Raw genomic sequence first — 27,141 nt, forward strand, 5'->3', positions numbered from 1 at the left:
ACCCCGCAAGTCAGGAAACTTGGCTTACGACAAGATACCATCAAATGTGACCTCACATCTGCGTTTGCGTCTAGGGTTTCCTGTCACTTTTTGTTTTTGGAAGGTCCCCCAAAGCCGGTGCTACGGTAGGCATGTTCCAGAGTCGCCTTCACCTCTGTGGGAGAGTCCGGATCGCAGGTGTCTGAGCTCAGTGGAGCTGAGATGAGGCTTCATGGAGGCTCGTGGAGCCAGGTGGCTTGGTTCACCACCCTCCTGACACCCAGGAGAGCTGGGACCTTGGAGGGAGATGGCTGGGATAACCCCCCAGTCTAGCTCGCTTCCTCAGACACAAAGATCTCTAGTAATCACACACAATGGCTCAACAATATAAAAAAAGTGGGTTTAATAGCATATTGGTTTTAATGCCACATTCTCTCACTTATTTACCATACAGTACAGATGCTCATGGTCTCGTGGCGAGGGCTATGAGTTTCCTTCTGAAAACGATCCATGTTGTTAAATTAAAGGAATCCAGGCAGTTAAACTCAATCTTCAGCGCACTGATGAGCAGGAATGCAGAGCGCTGGGTAATGTGATCAGGGATGACTCTCCCCACGGGAACCAGGTGTCCCTCCTCAGGAGGTCTGGTTCAGGCTAGAACAGCCCAAGAACAGGCCTACCCTCCACCAGGGACCAGGCCTACCCTCCACCAGGCAGCCAGGCAGGGACAGCCAGGCAGGGCCAGGCCTGCTACAGCATGGAGCCCCGGACCTCCTCGTAGGCTCCTAGGAAGATGAAGCCTCCCAGGCTGATGAAGGTTATCCTGGGTATGCTGCCAGCAAACAGCCTGCAGGAGAGTGGAAAGAGAGAGAGACGGTTACATCAAGGCAGAGGATGTGTCACAGGCAGAGATGGCAAAAGTACACACATCTTGCACTCAAGTAGAAGTACAGATACTCATGTATAAAAAGACTCTGGTGAAAGTTGAAGTACTAACTACACTTTTTCACTCAAGTTACAGTAAAGAAGTGTGGGCTCTGACAACTTAAATAAAAAGTAGCCATTACTACTACTACCTGTTGTAGTGTCACGCTTAATCAGGCCTATCAACCATTTCTCACGCAACATCTTGAATTTCTCACGCTGAGAAGGGATAACTTGTCCCGCTTCATACAATTAATGGACGAGGCGTGGGCATATGGAGGGACGTTTTCTGCCGAGTTGATAGTTGTCTCGAGTTATACAGTTAAATTCCACCAAACAGCCAATCAGAAACATCACCAGCACACACCCCACCACAAAATTATTTTTACCTAAACGTTGACAGATATGGTAATCTCACGTCAAACTTTTGATAAAACTTCAGAGCCCTGTATTAATACATTAATACAAAAATACACTATATATAGACACGCAGCGCATTTGCCAGGAATCCTTTTTGACACAGACAATTTCGAACATCATATATGACCATGGGTGATGAGGAATGTCTCTATTCTCAGTCATGTCCACATTGCTAACTCCCTCTGCCTCATCCTCTGTCTCATCCTCTGCCTCATCCTCTGTCTCATCCTCTGTCTCATCCTCTGCCTCATCCTCTGCCTCATCCTCTGCCTCATCCTCTGTCTCATCCAGTCTTCTTGTTGCCTTCTGCTTTGCTCCATATTAGCTTTGTAGACTAGCTTACGTTTGTTGTGTGTGATAGCAAGGAAATTAAAAAAGGCACGCAATGACAAGAAATAATATTGATCATGCCACCAAATACATATTAAAACTAAAGTAATGAACCTGGTTTGAAAATGTAAGAAGTAGAAAGTACAGATATTTGTATAAATAATTGAAGGAGCAGCAAAAAAAAAAATCTGAAAAATAAATAGTGAAGTAGTGATACCAGAAAAAGTACAGTAATGATGAGAAATTTGTACTTTGTTACTTCCCAACTCTGGTCACTAGCCTGTCATCTCATATTGCACCTTACGCACCAGTTCCTAGTAAGTAATGAAGCAAAAAAAAAAATCAGAAAAATAAATAGTGAAGTAGTGATACCAGAAAAAGTACAGTAATGATGAGAAATTTGTACTTTGTTACTTCCCAACTCTGGTCACTAGCCTGTCATCTCATATTGCACCTTACGCACCAGTTCCTAGTAAGCTGGTAAACCTGTCATTTGGATGACCTGTGATTTCTGTGAGAACGGAGGATGACAGAGAGGATGACAGAGGTGCTAGGAGAGCAGGGTGCTAGGAGAGCAGGGGGATAGGAGAGCAGGGGGATAGGAGAGCAGGGGGGATAGGAGAGCAGGGGGATAGGAGAGCAGGGGGGATAGGAGAGCAGGGGGATAGGAGAGCAGGGGGGATAGGAGAGCAGGGGGGATAGGAGAGCAGGGGGATAGGAGAGCAGGGGGATAGGAGAGCAGGGGGGATAGGAGAGCAGGGGGATAGGAGAGCAGGGGGGATAGGAGAGCAGGGGGATAGGAGAGCAGGGGGATAGGAGAGCAGGGGGATAGGAGAGCAGGGGGATAGGAGAGCAGGGTGCTAGGAGAGCAGGGGGATAGGAGAGCAGGGGGGATAGGAGAGCAGGGGGATAGGAGAGCAGGGGGATAGGAGAGCAGGGGGATAGGAGAGCAGGGGGATAGGAGAGCAGGGGGATAAGAGAGCAGGGGGATAGGAGAGCAGGGGGATAGGAGAGCAGGGGGGATAGGAGAGCAGGGGGGATAGGAGAGCAGGGGGATAGGAGAGCAGGGGGATAAGAGAGCAGGGGGATAGGAGAGCAGGGGGATAGGAGAGCAGGGGGATAGGAGAGCAGGGGGGATAGGAGAGCAGGGGGATAGGAGAGCAGGGGGATAGGAGAGCAGGGGGGATAGGAGAGCAGGGGGGATAGGAGAGCAGGGGGGATAGGAGAGCAGGGGGGATAGGAGAGCAGGGGGGATAGGAGAGCAGGGGGATAGGAGAGCAGGGGGATAGGAGAGCAGGGGGATAGGAGAGCAGGGGGATAGGAGAGCAGGGGGATAGGAGAGCAGGGGGATAGGAGAGCAGGGGGATAGGAGAGCAGGGGGGATAGGAGAGCAGGGGGGATAGGAGAGCAGGGGGGATAGGAGAGCAGGGGGATAGGAGAGCAGGGGGATAGGAGAGCAGGGGGGATAGGAGAGCAGGGGGGATAGGAGAGCAGGGGGGATAGGAGAGCAGGGGGATAGGAGAGCAGGGGGATAGGAGAGCAGGGGGGATAGGAGAGCAGGGGGGATAGGAGAGCAGGGGGGATAGGAGAGCAGGGGGATAGGAGAGCAGGGGGATAGGAGAGCAGGGGGGATAGGAGAGCAGGGGGATAGGAGAGCAGGGGGGATAGGAGAGCAGGGGGATAGGAGAGCAGGGGGGATAGGAGAGCAGGGGGATAGGAGAGCAGGGGGGATAGGAGAGCAGGGGGATAGGAGAGCAGGGGGGATAGGAGAGCAGGGGGGATAGGAGAGCAGGGGGGATAGGAGAGCAGGGGGATAGGAGAGCAGGGGGGATAGGAGAGCAGGGGGGATAGGAGAGCAGGGGGATAGGAGAGCAGGGGGGATAGGAGAGCAGGGGGATAGGAGAGCAGTGGGATAGGAGAGCAGGGGGATAGGAGAGCAGGGGGGATAGGAGAGCAGGGGGATAGGAGAGCAGGGGGGATAGGAGAGCAGGGGGGATAGGAGAGCAGGGGGGATAGGAGAGCAGGGGGGATAGGAGAGCAGGGGGATAGGAGAGCAGGGGGATAGGAGAGCAGGGGGATAGGAGAGCAGGGGGGATAGGAGAGCAGGGGGATAGGAGAGCAGGGGGATAGGAGAGCAGGGGGATAGGAGAGCAGGGGGATAGGAGAGCAGGGGGATAGGAGAGCAGGGGGATAGGAGAGCAGGGGGATAGGAGAGCAGGGGGATAGGAGAGCAGGGGGATAGGAGAGCAGGGGGGATAGGAGAGCAGGGGGATAGGAGAGCAGGGGGATAGGAGAGCAGGGGGATAGGAGAGCAGGGGGATAGGAGAGCAGGGGGATAGGAGAGCAGGGGGATAGGAGAGCAGGGGGGATAGGAGAGCAGGGGGATAGGAGAGCAGGGGGATAGGAGGCTGCATGAGGAGGAGAAGCCTGAGAGGCTGTTAGAGGCTGTTAGAGACAGTGATGGTCTCGCTAGAGGCTGTTAGAGGCGGCAGGGGCCTCGGAGGCGGCTGACATCGCCGGGGTCAGGAGATGTGACAGGCCATGAGAGAGCTCCAGTCTCCCAAGGCCCTTTTCCACACAGCTGTTTTTAGGATTAGGACTAACCCCCCCCCCCCCCCCCCCCCTTAGGGCCTCCCTGGAGCTCTGCCTCAGCATGACTGATGACCAGATGACACACACACACACGTCCCTCCATCAGTCCGGCTACAGCCCCCTCAACTGGCTCAGCCCACAGATACAGACTTCCTCTCTCTCGTTCTGTATTTCTCCTTCCCTTATTCCCTCTACTATTATATATTCCACACACACACACACTTCCATCAGTCTAGCCTCTATTCCTACATCCCTCACTTTCCTTCTCTGTCCTTCTGTCCACATTGGCTGTGGGGTCCAGTCCGTTGGAATGTTTGTTTTTGCTTACTGAGACCACTATTCGTCCAATACGCCCCCGCGTTCATCTGGCCTGGCGCTGCTCTTGCTTGTGTGTGTGTGTGTGTGTGTATAGAAGGGGTTGAATATCATGGACGCTCCAGAACTGGCCCACATGCCATATCCCTGAAGCACCTGTGGGGGTTAGTAAGTTAGTGGAAGGGAAGATTTTTATGGGCCTCCATTTAGAAACGGGGTCACAAATGGGCTGACCGCTAATACATCAATTTTGTCAACTGCAAAGCTGTACAAGGTGCCAAGCATGTCAGGGATCTATCAACTATCCCAACCATTCACACAACAGCGTGTTTCAGAATGCTCCGTGACGGATCGGGTGTTTTGGAAAGAACGAGAGGGAGTGAAGGTTTGTGTGTGTGTTTGTTTGGTCGTGAGTAAGACATAGTGAGAGAGAGAGAGAGAGAGAGAGAGAGAGAGAGAGAGAGAGAGAGAGAGAGAGAGAGAGGGACGGAACTATGGCCCTTTCCACTCCTCAGAGAATAAGACGTGGCGTTCACAAGCGCCTCTTTGTCACTCTCTCTCAAGAGAGAGAGAGAGAGAGAGAGAGAGAGAGAGAGAGAGAGAGTGTGTGTGTGTGTGTCTGGTACATTTTTAGGCTAGAACATGAGAGAACATTCCTCTACACTGCCCTTCAGTTTGCTCTGAGTTAAGAGAACTGAAACAGATCTAGCCTGAATCTAACCTTTCCTCTCAGAAGCAGAACACAGTCTTACAATGTCCTTCACTAAAGAAACACAGGACAAAACAACAGTTTTCCCCGAATCACAACCCCAGTAAAAAGCCTCGCTACAGAGCTGCAAGTGTCTAACTCTCTCCGCAAACTGGACGCCAGATTCTAGAGCTATCAAGATTTGGCTGGTCCCAACTAGTGCTGTGTGTCACTTCCTGTCTGTGATCAACCCCACCTGTGGAGAAGGACGTCAGTGAGGGGGAGGGAAGAACTCAACCCCTGCACCCCAGGGGCTCTGTGACTCACCGTGACATCACCAGCCCAGCAGCCATACAGATCAGTCATCTGCTGATCACCGGCCAATCACCTCTAAGACATTCAGTGACCAAACAAGCTAAAAATACCCAGAGGCCTCAGCAGCAGAGTTTCTCATGTCCAGACGTTAACATTGGTCATGAAATCAGATCCTTTCAATACTTCTTCCTCACTACTGATCCTTTGTGGCTGCTTGATCAGGGCTCTATTCATTTCCTTCATCTGCATTCATGTGAAGACACTAAACACTTAACTTTACTGGGCCATATCCAACTTTGTGAGGTCATCAGCCATATTTCCCTTACCTACACTCGTAAGATTAGTGTCTGTTTCAGTCTGAGTTAGCCTAAAGACCTAATCAGGTACCGGTTTTAACACAGCGTTGGTTTTGATTTAGTATTTGGTCTAGCATTGGTTTAGTTTTGGTTTGTGTGGTGAGCGTGTCTTACGTTGGCCTAGCGCAGTGCTCCAGGGCACAGCATACACATGGAAGCACTTTCCAGCTTCACTACACTGCAATTGGGCCTATTACCATAATTACAGCTTTAAAGCAGAAGCAATTTGTAGCAGGCTTGCACCAGCGGAACTCCTGAGACTTTTGCCCTATGGAATCACGGCCCCTGTGCTCCTACTCTCCGCTTTCTCAAACAAACACAAACACAAAAAAAGTATATTTATCACTGTCAAGGGGGAGATACTGTGGTGAATATTCCCTCCTGTTGAGGGGATTATGGTTCTTGAAAAAACAACTCCCTGTAAGCTGGAAGCACAGGACGTGAAGACAGTCAGCTGGACCAGAAGAGACCGTGGACAGCTAGAAATAAAGATGCCCCAAAATATCAAAGAGCGGAAGAAAGAACATCCAAGAATATTCCTTTCAGTTACGGGTGGGTTAGCATGCAGACAGCTGGGGACTAAGCTTCTATCTCGTTCTCAGAAGGACATCACCGTGCTTTCACCTTCTGGAAATCCCTTCAAAAGGTGAATGCAGCTGGGAGAACCAATCAGGAACAAGCCTGGAATGAGCCTGAGCTGCATGAGAAACTTCCAGATGTAATTATTCTCAGATTAGATTCCATTACTGTGGCCCCCTCATCTGTGTTGTGATAGGACATAGGTCTGTGTGTGCATGTTGGTACTTGTGCATGTGCATATGTATGTTTGTGTATGTTGGTGTGTGTGGGCGTGGATACCGAGTCTGTGCGTGTCTGTGTGTGTGTGTATGCGTGGGTGTCCCAAAGCAAATCTGCTATCAACATGAAGCACATCTTAACTACATGATGTCAGCTCATGAAAAAAAATGAAAAAACGGTCTTTCACAGGGACAGAGCTGGTAGTGCAGCAATCCCTCTATAGCTGCTCTCCCCTTTAGGAGATCACAACACTCAGCACATAAACCCCTACACTTGGCCTTGCTTTGTGCCTTAATCAATACCACTGCACACCAGAGTTATGTCTCAGAGAAACATCTAATTCCTCAGATCTCTGGTGGTCCTGTGAATTCATTTCCCTTGAGTATCATCAAACTAAATGATGCAAGATGAAAATAAACAGGAACACTTCATCTTTAGCACACGTGCGCAAAAAAGGCAGAAATAGATGACTGCGCGGAGAGGAACGTGTTGGTCTGTCAACAGACAGGAGATAACCTTTGATCTGGTTCTGAAGACTACAGCACTCCTCCACCACCACCACTCCATAATACTCACCCTGTCAATCCTCTGCTCTTCCACACCTCGTACAGCACCAGAGGGATGTTCCCACTTGCTGTGGCCGTCCCAGCCTGGAGAGAGAGAGAGAGAGAGAGAGAGAGAGAGCGAGCGAGAGAGAGAGAGAGAGAGAGAGAGAGAGAGAGAGAGAGACAGCGAGAGAGAGACAGCGAGAGAGAGAGACAGCGAGAGAGAGAGAGAGAGAGAGAGAGAGAGAGAGAGAGAGAGAGAGAGAGAGGGAACAGAGAACAGAGAGAGGTGTGATGATTGATGGAACGTCTCCTCCATTTCCTGCCTACTTGGACAGACACCCTGTTTAGTCTTCCTCTGCCCCCCCACCCCCTCCCTCCATCTTCAGAGACAGCTGTACTGCAGCACAGGTGACACCCACCCACACTCCACCTGTTCCCCTGCAAACCCCACACTGCCTGCCCTGCCCTGCCCCCCTCTCCGGCCAAGCTTCCATTTCATTAGCTTAAACCAACATCTCTGTACACAGGGGTCTGTTTTGACTCCATAAGTCTAGTCTTCTGGGGGGGAGGGCCTTGTGGGTAGAGGTGGAGAGGGTGGGGAGGAAGGGAAGTAGGGAGAGAGGCGAAGGGGAGGGATGAGGAAAGAGAGTAAGAGTGGGGGAGGGTGGGGTGGGGCGCAGGGTTAGCATAACTGTGGCCTGGCCTGTAAATCATCTAGTGTTCCTGTGTGTCTGCATGCGTGTGTGTGTTTGTGTGTCTGGCTGTGTGTGTCTGGCTGCATGTGTGTGTGCATGTACCAAGCCGTGATTTTATCGTACCCTGCGGTGGTTGTAGGAAACCCTCATAGCCTCAGTGGGAAACCCTGTAGCCCCTAATTGGTGATAAGTGAGTGGAATCCTAGATCCAGCTCAGCCCTGCCTTCTTTAACTACTGGAAAGGTTGTAAGAAACAACTTTGTTTTACTCAACCGACAACGTTCCAACTATGGTCCTGGGGAATTAGAGCAGATAATGGCTATGTTCCCTCGCATGTCATTCTCTCTCTCCACCTCAGGAGGTGAGGGAGACATCAGGGGGGGCCTACAAAGCAGGGAGCCTATGGCAGGACAGGGGAGCTGCCTGGGGCAGGACAGGGGAGCTGCCTGGGGCAGGACAGGGGAGCTGCCTGGGGCAGGACAGGGGAGCTGCCTGGGGCAGGACAGGGGAGCTGCCTGGGGCAGGACAGGGGAGCTGCCTGGGGCAGGACAGGGGAGCTGCCTGGGGCAGGACAGGGGAGCTGCCTGGGGCAGGACAGGGGAGCTGCCTGGGGCACTTACAGCAGCAGGAATCAAAGAAAACGTTTGTGTTTTCCAGGCCTGCTGAAAGAGAGGGTTTCACTGATGGGAGCTGGATGTGCCATGCCCTCAGAAGCGGCTGGGGTGTGTGTGTGTGGCATGCCCGTGCCAGCCGTAGGTACAGTAGCAGTGTATTCCAGGAGAGGCTGTCTGTTGCCCAGGGGAAGACGGTGCCAGGCTGTGGGCAGTGCAGTGTGGAAGAACTCCTGTTCCCTCGTTTTTTTACTGGTCCAGCTGGGCTTTCTGGAGCTACGCCCTCGCCCAGACCTCGTGCCAAAGTCCCGACCCATGTCGCCCTCTGCCAACACCACCTCCCGTGGCCCTGGCACCGTACAACAGAACTCTTTTATTCTGCCAACCACGGACAGAAACCTCTCCTCTACCGCAGGAGGAAACTAATGTGACAAGTTCCAACACCCTCACCCTCGTATCCATCAACAACCCCCCCTCTCCCTGTCCTCTCACCCCCCCCCCCCCCCTCACCTCCTCCAGTCCTGCCTGGGCTTGTGCCGGTTGGAGAGAGCGAGAGTGAGACACACAGGAGCAAGCACATTGCTGCTCACTGTCAGGTGGTCTTATGTTTTTACATGCTCTCTAAAACAGCCCATAATGTGTTATAGTACTTGTCAAAGGTGCCTTCCCAACACTGTGCCAGTAAGGTATAATTTTAAAATCCTAAGAATCCCCAGTCCCAGCACTTACATGTGCTTCAAACCACACTGAAGGTGAGTGCTTTGACACATTGTCCAGGAAGGCTGTCCAGCCCAATGAGCTGTTGCAGAGTCAAACCCAGCGTCTCATTAGTCATCAGGGAAGCACAAAGAGCACAACACGCCGTCTTGTCCAAGGACACTGGGGTTGGCGGGGTTCACCTGACCACTCAGCACACACACACACAATCACTAAGAAACATCACCACCTAACCAAACACACACACACAAGCAGACACACAGGAACCAGTAAGAGTAGCCAGACATCCACAGGAGCTAGCGAGGAGTAAACGTTAGCAGGGAGAGGGAGAACAGACAGAGAGCAGAACCAGAACCAAGGACAGCAGGGCCCAGTCCCAGCTCTCAGAGACGAAGCCACAGAAATTCCTCAGAAGCGGCCAAATGTACTTACACTAACATTAAGCATGCTCGAAAAACATGTCCGCCGAACACTGTCCATTCCCGGCAGCGACGCTGGGAGCGATAAATGGATGTGTGTGTCAAAGCTGTCCCTGTGTGACCCTGCTGTGTTCTCCCTGCTGTTCCCTGAGGGCTGGCTGGGCCTGCCAGACAGCCCTCCACAGCGCCTGGTTAAGTGTGCCTGGCTCTGGACTCACCTTTGCTAGCATGATCCTGGTTTTAGCCACGTCCAGGGGAGTGGTGACTAACGCTGCAACTGCACCTACACACACAAAGGGGATCACACACACACACACACACACACACATACATATATGAAATTAGCGAACGTTTTCTCTCTGTGCATTTATCTCAAATGGCATCTTTGCTATACAAAAGACATGCAGCTTAAAACACAGCAAGGAGGATATTACATAGAACTCTGTTATCAATTAGCCTGGCCTATAAATAGCCTGTTATTGCTCTTCTATTACTGAACCAGACAGATTCACCAGCCTCCACTCCACCAGGAATCCCACTCCATCAGCCCATGTCTCTCTGTCTCACACACACAGCCAAGTTGGAAACCTTGTATGTTGTGTGTTCCAGGGGTGTCCCAACTGAGAGCAGAAGAGGGGGGCAAGGGCGCCAGACTTGACACAAACCCTCTAAGAGTATGTCTCACTGTCCGCCACACAACATAGCAACTGACTACAATAAACAGAGAGATATTGGCCCCTGAAGAGAGCTGTGAGGGAGGCAGAGAGAAGCTAATGGCTGAGGAGGAGATATGTGTGAATGTTATGGGAGGTATGGAGTAACAGACTTGTAATATTCCCAGATTTTTACTAGTTACTCCTATACGTGAATGAGAATGGATTTGACAAGTTGGGAGTGGAACTTCCTTGACTTCATGGCCCCTTGGTGAGAGTGAGTTATGCCTGTCCCACCTTAACCAAGGAGACAGGGATACAGTACTCTGATTTTTATATTGTACTGTCTTATATTCTTGGACTGATTTAAAAGGCTCCAGTATCCAGGACAAGGGGATAAATCTCTTTTGTCTTTAGGATCCAGAGTTGCCTCTAAATCACATAACGCTATCTTCACTGTGATTACGATTAACAGCGAATCAGTCTGTGATGTGAGCTAAGCTAGGACCCGCCTTGCTGGCAGTTAAACTATCACGTCAGCAGGCAGTTCATGCTAGGTCAGGTCTGTAATGAGTCAAGTCTCCCTTTGACGCTATCGCTAATGGAGTGAAGGAGTGGAAGGGTGTCAGTGTCGAGCTTTCCAAAGCTGACTAGATTATGACTGAGGCAGGATACAGGGATGGGGGACTGAAACACAAGCATCCCACCAGGACTCCTCAGCTGTGAAGTGGCTGAACCTAAAACCTTATCCGACTCCCCTTCCTCCCTCTCCTCCAGGTTCCTGCTATTTCTTTTTCCCTTCCTCGCTTTCCCATTTCCTCTCCTCCTCCCTGTATCACCCTCGCTCCAACCCCAACATGTATATCTCTTTCTTTTTCTCTGCTAAGTTCTTTCTCTGCTCCATATTTCCCCTACTCTACTCTCCCCTCCCCCCCCCCCCTCCCTCCCCCCCTCCCTCCCTCCCGTGTGGGATGTGTCCAGGTGGGGTGGCCTGTGGCCATAACTGAGCTCCTCAGGGTGCAGTGTCCTCATCCCCAGCCCTTAGTGAATATCAATCTGCTCAGTCTTTCTGGCTCGTCACTCTGCAGTAAGAGTTATGGCCTCCACTCTCTGTCGAAAACCGGTCTCTCTCGCTCATGCTTTTTGACAGTTTGTTTCTCTAAGATACAAACTTGATTCTAACACTCTGCCTGTGCAGCAACATTCATTCTCTCCAACACGTCTCCTCCCTGTCCAAGGCCTTTCATTCGTTCCGTTTCATTCTCTCTCTCTGTGCCCCCTCCCCTTGCTCTCTGAGAGGCTGGTTCCGGCCCTGATGCGCAGGGGGTCACACAGCTGCAGGAGCCGGGCACAACATCCCCTCCCTCTCCTCCCCCTCTACTCTCACACACAGGTCGAGTGTTTCTCTCTGTGTGCTGCAACATACTGGACTGACACAGAGACGGTCCTGTGTCATTACTGTCACGGATGGATCACGAGGTGTCCTCTCTGTCTTCCTCTATCCCCAGGCCTGTGCTGCAGGTGAGAACACTAAGTGCCAACTGATCTAACCTCAGTGGAATCCTCCAGGAATGTGACTTAGCTAAACTGCAAGTGTTTCTGGCCTGCTACCCACTCATCCATTCCTCTATCCCTCTTTCTCTCTATCCCTCCCTTCCTCCCCTCCCTCCATCTCTCCCTATGCGCTTTTCCCAAAGCACCAAATAATCCCCTGCACCTGCAAAAGCTCCGCACACAGCCGACTGCCAAGAGTAGAGCGTGTGACCTTGCCTTCGTGACCAGAGACTCTGAAAGAGAGGGAGAGAGGGAGAGAGAAAGAAAGAGAGAGGGAGGGAGAGATAGAAAGAAAAAGAGTTGTGGTTATTAGAGTTATCAGACGCTCTAAAAACACATCTGAACATAAGGGGGCCTGGGGCTGGGGCTGGGAACCAAGCAGACAGCTATTTTTGTGTTCCCTGTTCCCCCTCTCCCAAGTGATGTCATTTGTTCGTTTCCCAAGAACAGTGCAGGGAAAGAGAGGGAAGAAGGAAAAAAAGACAGTACAAAAACTCCTGGAGTCATCGTGGGTAGGAAAGAGCCCCAAAACTCCTCAACTCAGCAGAATTCACTCTGTCAAAAATGTTTTACTGGACTCATATGTGAACATAATCATGTGCATAGACAGGGGTGGTCAGTAGTATGTGTACTCATCCAAACCTTCCTTCAGAGAGAGGTATAATACTGCAGCCAGCTGAAACGGTCTGCTGTCTGAACAACAATGCCAAGAACGGAAAACAGATGAAACATTCACTGTGGGGGTTGTGGAGATGGACCACATTTCAGGCTTCTGTATTCATCTCAAGTGTTTTGTGTTGATCCATAGTTGTGTTCCAACTGTCTGTGTCCTTTGGTTTTATGTGCCATATTTCAAAGTTAGTTTTACTGGCGTTGTAGCCAAGGGCGCTACCTGTGCTAACCTGTGCTAGGGCAGGCTAAACAGGAATCTCTGCTAATTACACAACCGCTTACAGCTGATTACACAGCCTTGTTAGGAGCTCAAATCTACATGATTCCTTCCTCCTTCCTGTGTAGGACACTTTCGAATGTTGATTGGCTGAGCTGGATGAGGATCAGGAAGTCTGGAGGTTCTGGTGTGCATTTCTCGGTCTGGTTGGCACACAGGTTCCGCCTATCAGAGGAATCCTTCAGATAATTACTGGTCCTTCTTCAAAAAACACTTGTAAAGTTGAGCTCCTCTGGATATACCAGCGTCTGATTGCTTTCAGAGGAAAGGCAATTGAAAAACAGCATGAAATAATTACAAATATTTTCTTAAGGGTAGGCCCCCTGAAAGCTTAATCTGTAGCATGCATTCTCCCTCAAACACTCCGACTCTCTTTCTCTCTCACACAAACACACACCAGATCCAGAGGAGATCACTCTATGTGACTTCAGGATGGGCCATGTTTATTCCATTAGGTTGCACATTAAAAAAGGAGTCTTTGTTTCCCGCATCAAAGGTGCTGCAGCATGCTGGGGAGTCCTATCTAACTCGCCCTCTCTCTCTCCCTCCCTCTCCCCCTCCCTCTCCCCCTCTCTCTCTCTCTCCCTCTCCCCCTCCCTCTCCCCCTCTCTCTCTCTCTCCCTCCCTCTCCCCCTCTCCCTCTCCCTCTCTCTCTCCCTCTCTCTCCCTCTCTCTCTTTCTCTCTCCCGCTCTCTCTCTCCCCCCTCTCCCCCTCGCTCCCTCCCTCTCTCTCCCTCGCTCGCTCCCTCTCCCTCCCTCCCTCTCTCTCCTCGCTCGCTCCCTCTCCCTCCCTCCCTCCCTCCCCCTCTCTCTCCCTCCCTTTCCCCCTCTCTCTCTCCCTCTCTCCCTCCCTCTCCCCTTCTCTCTCTCCCCCCCTCTCCCCCTCTCTCTGTCCCTCCCTCTCCCCCTCTCTCTCTCCCTCGCTCCCTCTCTCTCCCTCCCTCCCCCCCTCTCTCTCCCTCCCTCATACCCCCTTTTTTCTTCTCCTCTTTCTATAAGTCTAGGAGAATAGAATACATGACATTTGAAGCGTGATCCTTACTATAAGATCATGCCCACCTGAACAGCCAGACAGCAGAGCACTGAAAGCCTGACGCTCTCTCTGCTTACAATAAGGAACACTGTCTGATGCTGGTGGAAGAGTATTTTAAGTTGTTTATGATTCCTGGTTTTGGTGGTTACACACTGTCATTAATAATATGCAGAGTTGCTTGAGTGGGCCATGACAGAGCACTGACTGTCTTGGTTGATGTTAAGTGAGTAGTGCATGTACAGCAGTGATCGACATTAAGGCTTGTCCGATTGTCCGGGACATGTAAAAAAAACATTTATGTATAAAAAAAGTATAATGTAGACTGAACTTGCCCGAACGGACAAATAAAATAAAAATAAAAAAAGGTTTCTTAGTATCAGTGCATGCAAAAACAACATTTTTGTCTTTCTATAATACAGCTACAGTCTGACAAGCCCTACTTACCCGGCGTCATGGAGCCAATCAGCTAAATAGTTATTTAGCACTAGCGTTGCTACCTGCATATACCTACAGCTGGCAGCTGTGCTCCGTTTTGCTCCTAGATTCAGACTTAGCCCCGGTAAATTGTAGAGCTAACTAATTACTACACTTTTGCTGCAGCAACTACTAGACTTCTGCTGTGTGGGAATCGCAGGAGCTAACCAGTCAAAGGGCGTACAACAATACAGGAGCACACCCCACAATTTACCCAGAAATGGTACCCTCTCTAGTTATCATTTCAGATCCTCCTCTTTGTTCAAAGGAACAAGCTCTTTTAGATATGACACATGTATGCCTGCCTGTCAAGATGTCAATGTCACAGTGACTTCAAGTAATTTGTACGAAACAAGCCCAATCAGTTCTAAAATAAAATGTATCAATCCTTCTATAGTTGTCTATTTTATACATTAGCAAATGTTTTTCTTTTGTACAAGTACATTCAGGTGTTGGACAAGTAAAAAATATGTCTAACTTGCCCGAAGGACAAGTGGCTCAAAAGATTAATGTCAACCCCTGTACAGTAATGTTGGATTGGTCATAGTTAAGACTTTGTGGGAAGGATCGGGTCCCAACATCTGCAACTGGAAACACTGACAGGAAGAAAGCCCCTCTCTATCTCTCTCTCTGTCTCTCTCTCTCTCTGTCTCTCTATCTCTCTCACCCACTCCCCTCTACTCCCGTCCTCTCCTCCCCTCTGTTGACAGCTGTTTTGCGTTGGCCGCGGTCCTGGCTCCGTATGAAACAGAAAGAAAAGGCCGGAACGCAGCACATTTCTACCCCTCTACCCCCAGAGCAGATGTGGATCCCAGGGTGAGAATGCCACACACCCACACACAATACTGTTCCTTGAAACTTCTCCTTGACTGGGTGAAATAACACAGTATAATCAGATTTTCTCTCTGTACCACCCTTCCTTATTATCCAGTCTGCACAACAGTAGTTTGAGGCCATATACCTTCTGAAGAGAGAGGATGAGAAGCAGGAGAGGAGGGGGGGTAAATAGAGGGAGATGGTGCCCATAATTCCTCAGCAGCCGGCCAGAAAAGTTTCTGTCAACGGCTGTGTGCAGATGGCCTGCTGGGGAGAGGGCCTTTGAGTGAGTGACAAAGAGGCGCTTGTGAACGCCACGTCTTATTCTCTGAGAAGGAGTGGAAAGAGGCCATAGTTTCCGTCCCTCTCTCTCTCTCTCTCTCTCTCTCTCTCTCTCTCTCTCTCTCTCCTCTCTCTCTCTCTCCTCTCTCTCTCTCTCTCTCTCTCTCTCTCTCTCTCCTCTCTCTCTCTCTCTCTCTCTCTCTCTCTCTCTCTCTCTCTCTCCTCTCTCTCTCTCTCTCTCTCCTCTCTCTCTCTCTCTCTCTCTCTCTCTCTCTCTCTCTCTCTCTCTCTCTCATCTCTCTCTCTCTCTCTCTCTCTCTCTCTCTCTCTCTCTCTCTCAGCTGTGCAGTCCATTGTCACACCTCCTGGTCCATCTCTGCCCGTTTGGGCCTAACGTGATGGAATGTTCTGCCAACGCCTCCCGAGACATGATGTCACCCTCACAACCAATGCCTTTTCAAAGAGAAACGGCTTTATGTGCCCAGGGCCAGAGCCAGACAATGGAGGAAGAGAGGCAGAGAGCGAGCGAGAGGAGACAGAGAGAAAAAGATAAAAGGAGAGAGAGACGGTTAGCCATGGTCACAAGCGTATGACAAATTGCAGCCCCATTTGATGTAGCCGTGACGACCCATTGAGCAATGGGATCATCTACAATTTCTGTCTCAAGCGATGCTGGCCAATGAGATGTTTCAGCTGTAAATGTGTCCAAACGTAAGCACACCCATCTGACTTTACTGTTGGGTTGTTACGAAGACTAATAGGGGTGGGAAGGGTACAAATATGGAGGGAAGAAGGTGTGTGTGAGAGAGACAGAGACATTAAGAGAAGATCCATACCTTTAAATATTCCCAGAGTGGAAACTGTACCAGAGAGAAGGGTATCTGAAAAGGAAAAAAACAAGATATTATTTACAATTCAAAATAAACCAGGACAGTGTCCCAGTTTTTTAGGTCATCTGGACTGAGTTTATTTTAACCGGCAATCCAAAGAGCAGAAAACAATTCTCAAAAGAACACAAACACTTAAAACCAACTGGTTTCCCTCCAACACCCTGGGGTTGAGTGATCTGGGACAGCTCCCTGAGCTCCAGACTCTGGGTTTACCTACATGCTGTCTGAGTCTGGCCTGAAGTTCACATCTATCAGTATCTTATTCAAATCCTGTTAACAGAGATAGAGGTATAAATGGAGGGATAGATTTTTTCCTCACTGTCCCAGTACCTTCCCGAAGTGCAAAAGGACCTTTCCCAAAATGTAAAATATTGTGTTCTTGTGCATTTTGACATTCTGACATGGTTCTAGGTTATTTTCAACACTATTTAAGTAATACATACATGTGGGGCTCAAATCAATGTCCAAATTTCAATGTGAATAGATAAACAATAGAATACACAATTGTCTTGCTTGTTTCATGGTGGGGCTAAAACAATTATTGGTGTAGCTGTAGTAAAAAATTTTGAAAGAGCTTTGGGAAAAAATGGTTTTCAAAATGTAAAAATAAATAAAAATCTAAATATTTTCTATAAAAGGTTTCGAAAGGTTTAAAAAAAATATTTAAAAAAAAAGGTTGGAAAAGTGTCGAAAGGTTTGATACATTTTTTTCAACGTTTCGAAGGGTTGAAAATATATTAGCGATAATTTTTCCTAACCCTTCCTAACCCTAACCCTAACCCTAGAGGTCTGTGGTCTGGGGCTCAGGGATGGAGGAATGGAGGGATGAAGGGGCAGAAGAATGGAGGTAGAGAGGGATGATAAGGAGGATGAGTCAGAAGGGTGACGGAGCCCTGCCACTGGAAACGCTCTGGCCTCTCTCACAGGAAGGTACCCAGAGAGGAAATCAATGAGTACGGGCGTGTGCACACACACACACACCATGTTGCGCAAGATCCTGAGAGACAGAATAAACTGTGTTGTTACAGTTTGATTCTCTCAACAACAGGAGCCTCCATGTGAGACAGTCAGCCTCTGACGGTGTTTCTGACCAGGAGCATCCCAAACTCAGCCTATTCTGCTGCTGACTTGACTTGACTCTGGGCAGTCAGACAACAAAGCTGTTCAGCAACAAAGAGCCAAATTAGCTGTTTTCATCTTCTCTGTGATTTCAGCGTCAGCTAAGCTGTGTTAGGCTCCTTGGCAAGGGGATGCAGAGGCCTCTGGTTTCCAAATGTGAAGAGGGAGTTTTGAAAAGTCAAAAAACAGACACCTGTCTTTTATTACAGACCCTGGCGAACTCAACCTTTCCAGACTGCTGCTTCTCAGAGCGAAGCTTCTGGGAAGAACCTCATTCTGCTCTGATTTATGACTCTGGTTTACACCTTTGGCACAGACGGAGAGTGTGTGCGTGTGTGTGTCTGGCAGAGATGGAGTGTCTGAATGCTGCACATGGTCATATTTATATTGATAAGCCATTTCTTGTTATGAGAGGGCAGAGGTCAAGCAGATGAGCGCACACACACTGCATGTGCACATGAGTGTGTGATCTCAACTAAGACTAATGCACAGTTGAGCCAGATTCCAGCTGTGCAAGTCTTGTTGTGTGTGTGTAAGGTATGTGTGTGGATAGCTTAGGCTGATATAGGGGTAAATGTCTGAAGCAGAATGATAAGAAAAGCTTCGTGGAAGTAGGGAGCTTCTCTGCTCTGGTATTAGGTATGGGTGGCCTGACAGATGACTGACTTAAAAGAAGCTTCGAAGAAGTTAGAACTATTTAAATCCCCTCCCTCCAGTCACTGCAGAGGCCAGCCTGCACTCCTAGAACAAGCGGAGAGGAGGAGGGATGGGGGACTTTTCAACCCTCTCTATCTCAGACCTCTTCTGCGCGCCCCATTCCGTTCCAGACAAACGCCTCCGTTCAGCCGGACACAGGGATGGTGTGCCTGGCCTGTGGGTGTTGGAGGAACACCTCAGCTGCTACCTCTATCTCCCAGCCCTGCCTCGTATAACTCCAGAGAAACAACAGGCTCAGTTCAGCTTCGGGAAGCATGTCTCCATGCCTGAGAGTGTGTGTGTGTGTGTGTGTGTGTCAACAACAGAGCTAGTGGCTGGGGCTTTGTAAACCACAAAGGATGATGTGATGGAAGATAGATGTGTGTTTTGTCATAGGACCAGACCATTCAGCTGTTCATCCAGACCCTGCTGCCTCCAGACAGATGAGTCAGCATGAAGACCAGATGACGGTGGAGAGGAGAGCTACAGTAAGAGCTGGGAACTGTGTGAGAGGACTGGCTCTTGGACTGCACTTCTCTAGACCTTTCCAGAATAGTCTTGGTACAGAGTTACAGAGTAAACAAAGTAACATGCCAGAGCCATATGTGAAGCCTTAATCTCAGTCAGACGAGTGTTTGCTAAACAGTAAACACATTATCACACTGTTGTGGTCTGCAAAATGCTACAATCAAAAAAACTATAAACAGAGTCAGATAATAGAGAAATAGAGAGTGAGAGAGAGCAGGGCACAGACAAAGAAGAGAGGGGGAAAGGCCCATTCCTGTCTCATGAGCAACAGGTCCATGACAAAGGAACACACTTGTTTCATGAAGGGTAACCAGAGCGCACTAGCCAGCAACTAAAAGGCCTCTCCAGTAACAATCTCCAGTAAGTGCTAACATTGGTGACTTCTCAACTCCACCATCTCCTCTCATTTTTGTGTGCATCCTTCTTTCCTTTCACACCCTTCTCATTCTCATTCTCTCCCTCCACCTCCCTCCCTCCCTCCACCTCCCTCCCTCCTCTCCATTCCAGGGTAGCTCAGCATCTGCTCCCAGGCCCACAAACATCTGTGTCATCCAGCCTCCAGGGACACACAAGGACTGACAAACACATGCCAGTGAGTCACGCCTGGAGTCTGTGTGTGTGTGTGTGTGCATGTGTTTTCATAATGAGTGTTGTGGCCGCAAACACAAGCAGGTACAGTGTTGTACTATGTGGTGTTAATGCCACTCGACTGTCAGGTGCTTCAGCATCCAGAGAGAGAGACTGTGTCTGCTTTGTCACTCATTTGTTTGTGCGTATTTATGCATGTGTGTGAGTGTGTGTGCATGTAACTGGTTTAGTATTCAGAGGCACTCTGAGGCTGTCAAAGGCCCTTAGCTTCTGAGCTGATGGCAGGAAAAACACATGTCAAAATACATTTATATTGAGACTGATTGCAGGCCCTACAGGACATGCTGCAATTTGACAAATGAATAGGTCAGACTGCACCTCCAGCATACTAATGAGCTCACACACAGAGAGAGAGAGAGACCATGTTAGAGAGACCATGTTAAAGAGACCAGAGTAGAGACACCATGGGAGACAGAGTCCTGGGGCCTGAGGCCACAGGGGTGAGACCAGGGGAGAGAGATACCAGGGAAGACACAACAGAGGACAGACACCCCTTAGTGGACTACAAGATGAATATTTCATGGATGAGACACTGTGTCAACTGTTTCTGAACAGACATAAATCTCTGCCCTCAGGGCACACACACACACACAAGAACGCATGTACCGACACACGCACACACTCCCGTACACCGTTTTTAACTACATTTCATCTATTTAAACGGCTGGGAATTTACTGCAGGAATTGAACACTACGTCCTCTCTACTTTTGTCAGTCTTTCTTCCTTTCTTAGAGGAGGACCATAAGGAAGAGAAAGAGGCAGAATGGGGGAGAAAGCGAAAGGAGAAGAGGAGGAAATCTGTGTCAGAGGGGTGGCAGCTGTGCTCATCAGGCCGGATGGAGGACCAAGCAGACCAATCTTCTAGACTGTGAAATTTCCAGGAGGGAAGAAATGAAACACAGACAGGTCTGGAGAGAAGAAGGATGACAGTGGCTCCTCTTCCTGGTAAGAGGATAGGCTAGAACTTCAAACGCTCTGGAAGTGAGAGCCATTTCCTGTGCGTTGGACGGAGGTGTCTGTGCCGTGCGGAGGGGAGGCTGGCGGCGGCCATGTTGGAGGACTGTGAAGCAGGAAGCAGATGGGAGTCAGATGGTTAAGCCATCAGGAACAGTCTGATTCAGCAGGAAGAGGGATCACTACGGGCCATGTGAAGACCCATGGAGCGCACACACACACACACACACAATCAGGCTAGCATGTGAGCACACACACACACAATCAGGCTAGCATGTGAGCACACACACAATCATGCTAGCATGTGAGCACACACACACAATCATGCTAGCATGTGAGCACACACACACAATCAGGCTAGCATGTGAGCACACACACACACAATCATGCTAGCATGTGACCGCACACACACACACAATCATGCTAGCATGTGAGCACACACACAAGAATGCCCCCACACACACAGAATTAGAAGACCCATGTGAGATGAGGACTGGCTAGAGAGCGAGGGGGCAGCTCAGAGTCTAAGTCCACATTTATTACCTGCTAATGCAGCCAGGCTACAAGCTGAATTCACTGGCCACCAGCCACCAGCTAGCTACACACACACACACATACAACACATACACACATTAGAACGATAATATCTGCAGCTTTAAACAAGCCAGCATATAGAATAAATAGAATAGATCTATTACTTTATTTATCCCCTAGGGGAAAATATTTGTGTGCCAGCAGTGTATCAATGGATACTAGCTAACCAACTCGACATGAAGCATGTTCGACATGGCTTATTGCAGAGATAAAGAGCTGAAAGCATAATGCTAGTGAGTACCATCCTATAAGTTAATGACAGACTGATGATAAGGACGTCCATGTAGCAAACGTTTAGAGAACTCGATACACAGCCATGTTAAGGGTCAGCTTCCTACAGTGACCTAAGTCAGAGTTATCCGGCTAAAAATGAAACTTCTGGAAACTTCCACCCCTACTGCAAGGGAATCAACAAGTGACCATGTGAGGGCTGTCGATCGTCTGACTTGTTAGCGACAAACTCTGCACGTCATGTCCCCAAAACACAGAGCAGCCTCCGCCATGCAGGCCAGCAGCACATGAGCTCACGTCACACCTAGTCCAGGCCGGGGCTGGGACACAGGTCCTGGTTGTGACACAGCCGTCACACGCGCGGCACAGCCTGACCAAACATATGAGCACATCCGTCCTGGGGAGAAGGGCACGGAGGAGGAGGGGGCACAAGCACACCTCCAGGACCAGGGCTTCATAAATAAACAAACACGGTCAGAAGACGGATCAATAGCGAGGTTCTGATCCGGCTCTGAGGGGCTGGGCTGGCCTCACACCTCATTGGCTGCTGACGCACACTGTGCCAGCTACTGCTCTCTTGGGAGGGGGGGGCACAAGCTCTGTAGCGGGGGGAAAGGACAACCTGGGGGGGGGGGGGGATGATATAGAGGGGGAGAAGAGGGGGGGGGGAGAGGAGGGGAGGGGGGAAAGAGGAGGGGAGGAGGGAGAGAGGAGGAGAGGAGGAGAGGAGGGAGAGAGGCCTGGTTTCGATTACTACTCTCCTGACAGCCCTATATCCTTGGCTATGAAAGCAAGGCCTGCTCTCTTTCTAGCAGAGAACAGGCCCCGGTGTACCCTTCACTGTCCAAACACACACACTCTGGAGAACTGCCTGCACTTGGAAGAGAACACTGCAGTCAGCACACACATACGCAGGTATTGTCCAACGTTTGAACACACTGTCACAGAATAAGTCTCAAAATCCGAACATCCTGCACATAAACACTATTACAGTCTACACGAGTATTTCCTTGTGGATTGCTGGAACTCGTCTGTGAAGGAGGTTTATTACGTAGGGAGAGTTCGTTGGATTGATACTGCTCATTCCAACCTCCCCCTCACACACACACACACACATTCCCAAGCGCTGTATAAAGTCAGCCTGACGAGAGTATGAATGCACTTGCTGAAGAATTCCACCTGACAGCTTTTGAACGCCTCGCCTCAGAGGGTGTGTGTTGAAACAAGCCAAACTAGGAGGCTAAATCTCCGGCACACCCCGGCCAGCCAATCACAGAGCAGCTGGCCCAACATCCCATAAACCCTCAGAGTAGCAAGTGTCAGTACGGAGCAATAATATTCCCAACAAATTAAGACTTGTTCTGAGGTCTGGAGCAGGAGAGGGGGGCTGGAATCAGCACGCTGGCAAACGTTCAAGAGCGCAATTCCATCGCCATGAGAGAAATGGTTCCCAGAACCGGAGGATAATGTTTACATTGTGTGGGGCTTTTCCTGGCCCCAGTGCTGATGTAGGTATTGTGCAGTTGTTGCTTCAAGATGGACGCCTGCTGCAACAAGAGACAAGGAGACAAGAGAAAAGAGCACTCCCCTATCAACAAGCACCTGTGTGTCTGACACTGTTGCTCCACAACTCTCAGTGAACCAGAGAGCATGTGGCTCTAATGGCAGTCTAGCTGAGCCAAGACACACACACTGTACGTGGTACAAAAGGAAGAGCGTGTCCGACACTGAGAGATATGTGCACTCACACCTCAACATGAACGCAACTACACGTCCTGTACATGTTGCTGTGGAACACTCAAGCGCGCACAAGCACAGTTAATTAAAGTTAGGTCTTTTTTAGAATGCACATAAAGTGGCACAGGGTGCTTCACTGCAAATGATGTCAGAGGGAGTCTGTTAGGTAGGCAATTAATCCAGTTCTGGTATGACACAGGATGCCCTCTGGGCCAGCCAATTAGTTGCTGACAGCTAGAAGGAGATCTACGACTGCTTAGGGGGCTGGAGGACTGAGGAGGGACAGAGGAGGAGGACTGGGCTGGGCAGGGGAGGAGGACTGGGCTGGAGGACTGGGCAGGGGAGGAGGACTGGGCTGGGCAGGGGAGGAGGACTGGGCAGGGGAGGAGGACTGGGCTGGGCAGGGGAGGAGGACTGGGCAGGGGAGGAGGACTGGGCTGGGCAGGGGAGGAGGACTGGGCTGGGCAGGGGAGGAGGACTGGGCTGGGCAGGGGAGGAGGACAGGGGCAAAAGAGGAGAACTGTGGTTAGAGAGGAGGACTGGGGCTGGGGAGAAAAGGAGAGGAGGGAAGGAATTAGGCTGGGTTGAGGAGCAGGACTGGGATTGAGCTTCACACACACACACAAAGCAGACTCATCAGGCACTCTGGGAACTGAGCCCACAGAAATGAGACACATCAGAAACCTTCCAGAACACCATCCATTCTCCATCACACTGTAACACACACACACACAGAGCTTATCAGCTGGGAATCAGATAACCTCAGCGCAGCTGTAAATAGCAGGAGCGTCAGAGAGAGAGAGAGAACTGGGGAGGTATTGGCAGAGACAGGACCAGAACACACGAGGCTGTGATTCTGCAGAAGGAGACAAGCCAACACCCATGTATGGGCCTGATCAATCCAGAACAAGCCTGCGCACAGCCTTGCAACAGACACGCTGGCTCAATAAGAATTCTCCGCCACATTTGACTCATCTCTTACACACCTTCTCCAGAAACAGCATCCAAACTCCCTAACCCAGAGTGATTCACCATCTATGTGCTATCTTTCCTAATACTGCGTGCAGTTGTCTCTCTGGGCAATATTAGGAAGTGACATCACTATTCTGTGACCCTTGACCTAGGGGTGAGGTTCTGTTGGCAGTCCTGAGAGTGGAGCAGGTGCTTGAATCTGGACAACATCACATGACGACAGCTTTCTGAGAAGGTCAACGCAGCTTAAAGTGCTGTTCCATAGGTCATGACATGTCATATTTGTGGTTCTTTAGGATGTTTGAAGTTAAAAAGAATAACGAATGCATTAAAAAACAATTGTCAGTCAGTCGCCGGCCGGCGATGGAAGTTAGTGTTGCGTTTGGGATAGAAAGTAGAGAGGGATGAGAGGAGGAGGAGAGGCATGCGCGCCGCTTCCCCTCATGAAAGAGTGGTGGTGCTCTTAAAGGAGTGTGAGGTTAACCACTAATTATAGGGTACACCCCACGTCAGGCTGCAGCCAAAACTCCCTGATTTATCCTCCTCTCTCCCATCCCCCATCCTCAGGTGGAGGGAACAGCTGGGTGCACGGCCTACTGTACTGTGGTCAGCACTATCATACAGTTGGCCAGCATTATGGTGTGGTTTACATGCTAAGCTGTATGATTATATAAACATTAGAGTTGGAAGTAGTATTTACAGTTGCTGGATAATGAAATTCAGAGATTCAGAGGCAAATTCCTGGTATCAAGTGTACCCATGATGCCCACTCAACCACAACCCCCCCCCCCCTCTCCCTCTCAACCAGATTTTCTCTCTACCCCCAACAATCCCTCCCTCCACCATCTAACCCTCTCTCCATCTACGCCTTATCCCCCTCTCCCCCTCGTTCTCCAGCCACCTCTCCCCCTCTGTGCTTCTCTGGGTCTCTCACCAGGCCCGCAGGCCGTTATTAGAAACACATGTGGAGGCCGGATCGTTTTCTGCTCAGATTGAGGCAAACATGCAGAAAATTGTGGGAAGAAAACATAGCCTCGAGACAGAGAGATACGCTCATTAAAATGGCCACCATGTTAATCGTCACGTCCCCAGACTCAGGCTCTTGCACGCGCACATGCTTGCACCAGGGCATCCATGCCCTCCTCCATTTCTTCAGAGGGGAGGAAGCATTTGACAATGGTGAGCTTTTGAAAGTGTGTGTGTGTGTGTGTGTGTGTGTGATCCATGTGTGTTTTGGTGGGACTCTGTTGGGTCAGAAGACAAACAGAAACATACACACACAAACAGACACACACACTCTCAAACCACTGTTTTCAGAGCCACATCTTGGATGTCTGCAAATGCAAAAACACATCAATCACACACACACACACACACACACACACACACACAGGTTTCTGAACCAAATCCCAGATGGAGTTCCACGGATGTCCACACGTGGGGTCTGGCTCCTTCCAGCAAACTATTGACACTCATCAACCTCCTCCCCCTCTATCAGTCATCAATAACTCAGCGTGTTGTTCTTCTAGAGGCCTTGAGGCTCGCTCCTGGCCTCAGGGACACACCTGCCAAGCTGCGCCTCACAGGGAGGCTGTGTGAGGGGACTATCTTCCTGAGCGTCTGACAGACCCAGACACTGGGTCGCAACGCCCTGACCTGAACACACAGAGAGCTGTGAGTGTTCTGACAGACAGTGGACGGTCACTCCAACAGAACGCAATCCCTCACGGAGATTGGCAGTGTGTACGGTCGTTACCTCAGAACTGACGGCAGGTAAAGTTATAAAGCACGTCCACTGACAGGGACTGGTTCATTTCCATGACATTGAAAGCCATCCATTTACTACTGCGAGTCTGTTAAACTGATTGGGGTAGGGCAGAATGAGGTCGCCAGGCAGTTAAGTCTGACCTTATCAAACGTGTGACACACAGATAAGCTGTGGCTATGGAACTGACAAACTGCAGGAGTTTGCATTAAACGGCATGAGGAAGTTTCCCAAATCCCCCCTCTGCTGGAGCCCCAACGCTGCTCCTCCCTCCTCGACCACTGCCTCCACACACTGCCTCCACACACTGCCTCCACACACTGCCTCCACACACTCGGAAGCCAACATGTGGAAGCGAGAGCAGCCTGCATGTGGATCTCTAACACAAACACACACAGTCACACAGGTCAGGGTGCGGGGTCAAACAGGCAAAGGCCAACAGGTCTCCATGGCCTCCCGTGCCTTGATCACAGCCTGCCCAGAGACGTGCAGCGGCAGATGTGAGAGCAATCTACAACCCACTGAGACCTCAGCGTCCCCACGGAGACCAGTCCGTGCCTCGGCCTAGCCGGGCGCCGAGGAGGGGCTGACCTGCAGGCGCTGGTAAAGAGAGCTAGGGCAGGTCTGGATGTGCCCTGGCTGGCTGCAACATCACAACAGCTCGGTGGGATTCTACTGTAACACAAAGCTGGAGGAAGAACAGGGTCATCACACGTGCAGAACAAATAAACACGCGACTCTCTTGCTGTGCTTTGGCGTCTCTCTATAGTCTGTCTTTATCTGTTAAAGACTCTCTCTCTCTCTCTCTCTCTCTCTCTCTCTCTCTCTCTCTCTCTCTCTCTCTCTTCTCTCTCTCTCTCTCTCTCTCTCTCTCTCTCTCTCTCTCCTCTCTCTCTCTCTCTCTCTCTCTCTCTCTCTCTCTCTCTCTCTCTCTCTCTCTCTCTCTCTCTCTCTCTCTCTCTCTCTCTCTCTCTCTCTCTCTCTCTCTCTCTCTCTCTCTCTCTCTCTCTCTCTCTCTCTCTCTCTCTCTCTCTCTCTCTCTCTCTCTCTCCGCTCGCTCTCTCTCCCCCCCTCTCTCTCTCCCGCTCTCTCTCCCGCTCTCTCTCCCGCTCTCTCTCTGATGAGGGAGATGAGGTAGAAACACTAACCCACATGGATCAGCGCTCACAGACACAGGATATGAGAGTGCTTCTGTTGCTTTGCGGGACCTGGAACATGTATTCAGTCCAGAGGGCCAGAAAGGGGTCCGCTCTGTCATACGGCTGCTTACAGGGACAGTCTGTTCAGAACAGGAGATGAAACATAACTCCATGATTGGTGTGTCAAATCGTAGGCCAACCTGAACAAACATACACAATCACGCGCACGCACAAACCCTGTTCCACCTGTTAGCAGCACAATGCGGTGTGACTGACGTAGAGCAGGAAAGTAAACAGTAGGGTAATTCAAACAAATTGGGCACCGGGTAAGACCTGGGCCTCAGGGCCTTGGCTGGTGGAGGGGAGGGAGGGGGGCTTTTCAAATAATTTTGACGTGGT

The 27,141-nt window shown here is 50.2% G+C and overlaps 1 protein-coding gene across 1 annotated transcript in view; it reads right to left on the bottom strand.

The window, feature by feature from the left end:
- Positions 1-367: 367 nt before the first annotated feature.
- Positions 368-27,141, bottom strand: part of slc25a26 (solute carrier family 25 member 26) — a 37,656-nt gene continuing 10,882 nt past the window's right edge. The window contains exons 6-10 of the mRNA XM_062469804.1: positions 16,305-16,349; positions 12,078-12,147; positions 9,926-9,990; positions 7,294-7,367; positions 368-826 (exon numbers count right to left, since the gene is read on the bottom strand). Coding sequence (XP_062325788.1) covers positions 730-826; positions 7,294-7,367; positions 9,926-9,990; positions 12,078-12,147; positions 16,305-16,349 — 351 coding nt within the window. The 3' untranslated portion in view covers positions 368-729. The remainder of the gene's footprint in view (positions 827-7,293; positions 7,368-9,925; positions 9,991-12,077; positions 12,148-16,304; positions 16,350-27,141) is intronic.

This window comes from Osmerus eperlanus, chromosome 1, assembly GCF_963692335.1.
Source record: "Osmerus eperlanus chromosome 1, fOsmEpe2.1, whole genome shotgun sequence".
Classification (NCBI taxonomy): domain Eukaryota; kingdom Metazoa; phylum Chordata; class Actinopteri; order Osmeriformes; family Osmeridae; genus Osmerus; species Osmerus eperlanus.